Source organism: Quercus suber, unplaced genomic scaffold (assembly GCF_002906115.3).
Source record: "Quercus suber isolate HL8 unplaced genomic scaffold, Cork oak 2.0 scaffold_7, whole genome shotgun sequence".
NCBI classification, from domain to species: Eukaryota; Viridiplantae; Streptophyta; class Magnoliopsida; order Fagales; family Fagaceae; genus Quercus; species Quercus suber.
The window spans coordinates 1,529,977-1,538,135 of NW_027069473.1; the positions used below are offsets into that span (position 1 = coordinate 1,529,977).

At 36.8% G+C, this 8,159-nt stretch overlaps 1 protein-coding gene across 1 annotated transcript; it reads right to left on the reverse strand.

The window, feature by feature from the left end:
- Positions 1–2,494: 2,494 nt before the first annotated feature.
- LOC112017404 (aspartic proteinase CDR1) lies at positions 2,495–4,842 on the reverse strand. The gene is made up of 2 exons (XM_065774899.1): positions 4,737–4,842; positions 2,495–3,516 (listed from the first exon to the last, which is right to left on the reverse strand). Exons 1-2 carry the CDS (start codon positions 4,840–4,842, stop codon positions 2,495–2,497), a joined length of 1,128 nt encoding a protein of 375 aa, XP_065630971.1.
- Positions 4,843–8,159: the final 3,317 nt, after the last annotated feature.

Sequence of the window (8,159 nt, forward strand, 5' to 3'; positions counted from 1 at the left end):
TGAGTGTGCCTTTAATAGGGTTAAGACATAAGATATAATGAGGGGAAGCCAACCTTAGGGTTGGGCAGTTTTGGGTGTCTAACACCTTCCCAAGACCGTACCTTAACTCCTAACCTATATCTCTAGTAGTAAGTCTCTCCTCAAGAGGATGCTATATATATGGTTCCTAAACCATTGCAAAAACTAGGTGGCGACTCCCATCCGTTATCTCTACATCATGCATCAATAGATCATCTTTTCCCTCCTCTTGACAAGTCCACTCTTTAGAACCCCACAAGCTATAACCCATAACCATTTAGGCCTTTTCTCCAAAACGAACAATTTTGATGGCATAAGCCTATAACAAGGCTGTCCATGTTAGAGTTCAGTTCCCTTCTTGGACTTTTTGCCGTTGTTAAGCTTAACCCAAAACTGGGACGGTGAACTCACATCATCTTATTTGCCTAGAGTTGTTGCCATTGTTTTGTCGTGGTTTCTTTTGATTTGTCTAGCATTTTCATTTTATCAATATTTGTTCCGCTATAGTGTTCTGCTGTGTTAGTTATTCTGCTACAGCATAATTTATGGCATATCAAGATGGTCAGTCAGTCTTTCATTCTTTGATTGGACTTTTTATAAGATTTCTCAGCTATGTGAACCCATTTCATGACAGCCCTAATTCATTTCTTATATCCTAAAGTTGGATAAAGCAATTGGACCCTCTCATATGGCCATATCTGGAAGAGGTAAAAGAGAAGGAGAGAAGGCATGAGTGAAAGGAAAAAGAAAGAGAGAGAAAAAGAAGGCACGCAGGCCCAAGCCAATGCATGCAAGATTGAACACAAAAGGGTGTTCTTTGACATTCTCAAGCTTTTCTCAACCTAAACATGTTCCAACCCCTCCTAAAGTGTTAGGTTTTTATCTAAACCTATCCCACAACAAAACCCAAGCATTTACATGCCTAAAAACAAATTAAAATGGAAGATCAAAGAAAAACTTGAAAAATGAGAAAAGTTCAAAAAACTTACTGATCCGGCCCTTGCACCCTCCAAAAAGTGTTGTGATCTGTAGGTCAAGGGAGGAGCCGTTGTTAGCCTTACCACTCCATTCCAGCAGGTGAGATGGAAGGCATCAGTGGAAAGCTTGTAGGAACTTTTCTTGGGTGCCATTGAAGGAGATGAGAGAGTTTAAGGGAGAAGTTGAGATTGAAGAGGAGGAGAGAGTCAGATTGTGAGGGAATGAGAGAGAGGCAGAACGTTTTTGTAGAGAGAGTTAGAGAATGAGAAGAGATGAGGGGAGATGAGGGAAGATGAAGAGAATAAGAAAAAGGAAATGGTTGCTAATTGTCAAGAAAAAAAAGATGAAGAGGCAAGAACACACCTGGTGGCTAAACTACATGTAGTTTAGGCCTCCCCGCTGAACTACGTGTTATTTAGCAAAAAATAAAAAATTAAATATCCCCATGGAGTTCCCAGGAGGCCAGAAATACAAAGGAAAATTCAAAAATACACCCAAAAGTGACAGAAATGCCCTTAGTAGGCAAGGAGCACAAAGACCCTAAAAATAGCATCCCTTGTGGATCGAAAGTATCAAAACATCCCTTAGTGGACCAGAAATCATCGTGAAAACTCCCCTGTGAGTCAAGATCATCAACTAAATCCCAAGTAAATCCAGTATCATAGACGGACTCCCCCGTGAGTCCAAGGCACAGAAGCAGCTCCCTCGAGAGTTGCAAAGCAAAATTTTCCCAGTAGAGTTTGGTAAAACACCCTTGAGGGTGGAGTCAACATCAATCCTCATTGAGTCACAAGAAAGAAGAAGATAGTTCTTCCTCAGTGCAAAAAAGTTCCCTAGTGAACAACACACCATTAGAAAATCCCAATAAGCTACCCCCTTCCTCAATGGGCCACACACCATCAAGACTTCATGCTAGGTCAGAATCATCACCAAAAAACTTTCCAACAAAATTATACTCCCCAGTAAGTCCTCCAGCATCCCCAGTGGATCTTTCATCCAAAAATAGTCAAGCAAGTGAGAACACAGAACTTATGCACATATCCTGCGGGAATTGAATATGTAGGCACATATCCTCCGGGTCACAACTAAAGGCCCCTCGTTTCTGTGCATAAGCATGGGTTATATATATATATATATATAACTGAATTGTTTTTTCTTCTCAAAAAAACTGACATGTGAATTTTTAAAAGGAAAGAGACTGAAATAAAAAACACCAGATAGAGGGGCTTTCAAATTTCCATCTTAATTCTTAATGCTTGGTGCAATCTGTTGGTTTGAAGGACACAGTTTCATTCAAAACATCAATGCCTACCAACAAATTAGATTGGGCCAAGTTACCGAAGAAGGTGGCTGGCTGTAAATCGTCTGCAGGAACGAAAGCCAAGCACACAACTTCCTCATTTACACTAATGAAGGTGGTGTTAGAACTCAGCTCCACGTCTGCACCGGTGAAATGCGCTGTGATACTTGGAATTCTAAAATCATCTAACGAGGACTTTTAGCAGAGAATTAGTTGTCCAGTCGGGTCATACACATCTTGTAAATGAATTTCATCTTTTAAAGCTGATATAAAACCGGGGTATAATTGTTCAGGCAACGATGTCACTGTTATGCCTGAATTAATGATAATATTGCCTTTTTCTAAGTTTCCGGATTCGGAAGCATTGGTCAAGTCGATTCTTTTTCTGCCAACACTAATTGCTTCGAGTGTTATGTAGTAGTAGCTATCCTGTCCTAAGATTAAGGGAGTAGACACGGCTCCAGAACCGGCTACCACAGCATTACTACCAAAATTCAATTTGCTTGTGGTATTGCCATGTGAAGTAAATGGAATCAGGCAGTAGGAGAATTTGCCACCAATAGAAGAACCCGGTTGGGAAGCAAGAGAAATTGCGCCACGTCCAAGGCCAATTACGCCAGAACCATTTGCATTAGTGAATCTTTCGTTATCATATCCACACCCTATGATAGTTTTAGGGAGAGGCACAGGGCGGCTTGTAGTTGATCCCAGAGTGAGGGTGTCAACAGCAAGGTCTCCATCTGAGGATGATCCGTCATAATAATCCATGGAATATTGGCAACTTGAATTATTACCGCCTGAAGATGAGCTATGCGGTAGAGACTGACATTGGGCTGAAGAGCATGAAGCTTTTTTGTATGTGCTTGACTTTTTAGGATAAAAAATTGGAGCTGTTTGATTGTAGCATATGCTGCAAGGTTCACACTGTAGCCAAATCAAATCAGTACTCGTATCAGCAAAGCCTAGGATTTCGACTGGTGGTGTGCCAACAGAGTATTTCAAGAGGTATTCACCTCCATTTGAGCTTATATCTGATTGAGCTGCATTGGTAGAGAGGGAGGAAGTTGGCTTGAAACGATTGACAAGGCTAATGGAACGACGCACAGCCTTGGCTATGCGCTGTGAAGGAGTTTCTGAAGGATTATAGAAGGGAGAGTTTGGAGAGTCACGATGGATTAGATCCACACTAAAGCCTCCACTTGAAGCCTCAATGAGAGAAGCTACAGAAAAAAACAATGGACAATGCGGCCGTCAATGCAGCAAAGGAGAGAAGTAAGTGAAGAGATGTCATGACTGGTTGTGATGATGAAAATGTAAAAGGATTTCATTGTATATATAGCACTCTACATGGGGAAATTGAAAATAATTTAAAAGCATATTCACTCTTTGCTACCATATATAAAAATGGAATTAATATGCACTTTCTAACATGGAAAAACTTTGAAATCTTTCAATAGGCTGATCTGGAATTGGATGTAACAATGAAATAATTGGGAAATTGAAAATAATTTAACAGCAAATTCACTCCTTTCTACCGTAAAAATGGAACGTCACTCTTTTCCTCCATAAAGTAGAAAATTTAAGATAAAGTTTGAAATTGTTCAGTAACTCAACATCGAATAGACTATGAGGTGTTTTGTAATGGATGAGATAACACGAGAGCTATAGCGGGTTGAAAGTTGAAACTTGAATAGGGGGGAAAGATGAGTAATTCTACGATACCCCCCAAAAAAAAAGGGGGTACGGTACCCACTAGTAGATAACCTGCTATACCAGGTTACTTTTTTCTCATACTTGACTGTTCCATCCTCATATTGTGCAGTTCCAACATCACATGTAACAGTTCTTTTCTCACATTTGGTAGTTTCCTTACTTTTTTCTCACATTTAACGGTTCCTTCCTTATATTGTGCAGTTCCAACGTCACATGTGACCGTTCTTTTCTCACATTTAGTGGTTCCTTTACTTTTTTTTTCTCACATTTGACGGTTTTATCCTCACATTGTGCAGTTCCAACATCACATATGACAGTTCTTTTGTCACATTGAATGGTTCTCTTACTTTTTTCTCACACTTGATGGTTCTATCCTCACATTGTGCAGTTCCAACATCAAATGTGACAGTTCTTTTCTCACATTTGGTGATTCCTGTGCTTTTTTCTCACATTTGAAGGTTACATCCTCATATTGTGCAGTTCCAATATCATATGTGATCGTTCTTTTCTCACATTTGGTGGTTTCCTTATTTTTTTCTCACATTTGACGGTTCCATCCTCACATTGTGCAGTTCCAACATCACATATGACAGTTCTTTTGTCACATTGGGTGGTTCTCTTACATTTTTCTCACACTTGACAGTTCCATCTTCACATTGTGCAGTTCCAACATCACATGTGTCAGTTCTTTATTCACATTTGGTGGTTCCCCTATTTTTTTTCTCACATTTGACGATTACATCCTCATATTGTGCAGTTTCAACATCACATGTGACAGTTCTTTTTTCACGTTGGGTGGTTCCTTTCTTTTTTCTCACATTTGATGGTTCCATCCTCACATTGTGCAGTTCCAATATCACATGTAACAATTCTTTTCTCACATTTGGTGGTTCCCTTACTTTTTTTCTCACATTTGACGGTTCCATTCTCACATTGTGCAGTTCCAACATCAAATGTGACAGTTCTTTTTTCATAATTGGTGATTCCCTTACTTCTTTTTTTCTCACATTTGACTGTTCCATCATCACATTGTGCAGTTCCAACATCATATGTGTCAGTTCTTTGGTCACATTTGGTGGTTCCCTTATTTTTTTCTCACATTTGACGGTTCCATCCTCACATTGTGCAGTTCCAATATCACATGTGACAGTTTTTTTCTCACATTTAGTGGTTCCCTTACTTTTTTCTCTCACATTTGACGATTTCATCCTCACATTGTGTAGTTCCAACATCACATGTGACAGTTCTTTTCTCACATTTGGTGGTTCCCTTACTTTTTTCTCACATTTGGTAGTTACCTTACTTTTTTCTCACATTTATCACATTAAGTAACATCAACATCGCATCTTACCCTATTTTTGTCACATTCAGTGATACCCTATTTTTTTATTCTCAAATTTGACTGTTCCATTATTACATTGAGCAGTACCCACATTACTTCTGATCGTACTTTTGTTACATTCGGTTGTACCTTTTTTTTTTTCCTTACAATTGACAATTCAATTGTCACAGTAAGCACTACCAATATCACATCTGACCATAATTTTACATTTAGGCTTATCACTGAGGTCACTTTTTTACTTACTAATAACCGCTCATCACAATAGTAATTTTTTTAATTTATTAAAAAATTTAGATCTAAAATCGAAAAAAAATAAAAAAATAAAAAATAAAAAAGAAGCATCCCATGAAATTAGCCTAACCACAATAATTACTCTTGTTCACAAAAAAAATCAGCTGGAATTATCTTGGCTTCTTCCACAGATATTTGAATATACCAATTAACTTCTTACGTATCTCCCTATAAAATAACATAGTTATTTTTATTCAAAAGCTTATGATTTAGACCATGTTCTACTATTCTGAAGTAGGAGCAAAATTCTTATTTATCGCTCTAACTTCCCACTAAGTTCTTAACTTCTGATAGCAGTTGTAGATATTAAGTCTGAACCTTCTAACTTCCATCCACATTGAGGAAGTTACTAAACAAGTAACCACTCCAAAACTCACTATAAAAGAACTCAACCATATGAAACCAAAGTAAGTTTTTCACCACTAATAAAGTTGAAATTCCTGATTTCAAGAGAGAAAACTAACTTAAGCATCAGAGGGTTCTTGGCCAGTTCACCCCAGTCACCTTTGATCTTGTGCTTTTTTTCTTGTTAGGCATTCCAAGTAATATCAAGCCCATTGGATGTCTAAGTTTGGATTTGGATTTGGATTTAAGATCAATAAACTATTTTTTCCAATTATTATTTTCTTAAACTTTCTACATTTTAATTTTAGTAACATTTTTTTAATAAATACATAAGGTAATGAAAAGGCCATTGATAATCCAACTGACAAGATGATGACTAAAAATTTGTCATCATAACCAACTAAAAAAATGTGTTGCCAACTATTGACAATTAAAATGTTTTATATCAATAGAAAGAGAGAGCCCTAATGCATGAGTTTTTTCACAACATTTAAAATCTCAAACTAAAAAATTGTTTCGAAGTTCTTTACTACTAAAAAGTTATATATCAAGATAGACGATAAAGTATCCAAAATATGTGTCTTTTACACAAAATTTAAAAGAACATACTAGCACTCAAAATATGTGTCATCATCAAGTTACTCCTGCCATGTTTTGAGATTCAAAACATCAAACAAAATTTATAGGCCTTATGTAACACAAATTTCAATTCTTTTTTTTTTTTTTTTTGAAAAAAAATTACAAAGTACCCTACAATGGGAACATCAAATAAAAATCCAAGTCCACTTTCTTCGTCACTGCTTCTTTGAAGAATTCCATCATTCAATTCAATTAGGAAGCTTATATTTTCCTCATTTTTACATACCATCATTTAAAACATACTAGTATGTATGACCTCTAATTCCTTGGCCTTTTTGTGATATTTTTTCTTCTCTTTATCATTTAATTTCTCCTGTCCTTGTCTTGCATCACCACCTCCTTTTTCATCAATGAGGTTTTTTTATTGACTAAGAAATCAACCAAAATACAAGGCAAAACAACCAAGCCATAGCAAAACTAAGACTAGCCTCTGTAAAAAAAAAGTTTATAACAGACCCACTACAACAAAACAGCAGGCTGTGACTGCTTACACCCCTTAACAGTGTGCCATGATCTCAACAAATCAAGCTAAAATTGGCCACTTCTAAAACACAATCTACAACAAAATTTATACATTAACATCATCAAGCTATTACAACTTTTTAACACAGAAGCAACATGTCACAATTGAGTAATGAAACAACAGATCCTCCAAGCTTTGACAATAATAGAGCACCACAAGATATCCAGCAATACCAAGCTTTTAGTAATTCTCCATCATAGGATAGATCAGTCACTAGTTTGATAATGTAGTAGCATTTCAAATTTGATTCCCCATTAATAGCAAAGGATATGATTAAGCATTGAGTCACAACTGCATAGTTTGATCTCTAGTCTCCCTTGAACATCCTTCTTTATAATGCAAATAAGTTGATCTTCAATGTATACCTTCCCAGAAAATATAATAGAATTTTTTGCTTCCATACATGATAAACAGTAGCCCACAAAGCTAGTTTGCAAAGGGTTGTTCTTAAGCCTTTTCCTTTAAGATTATTTCCCCCTAACTCATACTATCCTGCCAATTAGTCTTATCAAAAGATACTAGAAACAAATTAATTGTAATTTCCTAGACCCTCTTGGTAAAAGAAGAACCAAAAAATAAATGGTCCCTGAACTCAATGCCAGAGCTGCAGAAAACACAAACCATCCACTGGAACTTGGAAGACCCCATTGCAAGATTCTAGCTTTGGTTGAAAGCTTACTAAGAATAAATATCCAACCAACAAATGAATGTTTGGGAATGGCCACGTTAAACCACAATAAATGCCACCATTCCATATTACTACCTCTGCTCCTAATTTCATTTCAAATACCAGCACAATCAAATTTATAAGAACCAACCCATAAAGCTCTGTCTTGCTCGTGAGTTTAACTAACAAATGCTTACTTTGGATATTCACTAAGTGGTCTAATCTGGCAAAGCAATAAAACAACACAAACCCACATACACATGCTACTTCAAAAGAACAAACAGACACAAACACTAGAAACCCACATACCCTTATATGCAAAAGTTTACAATAATAATATAAA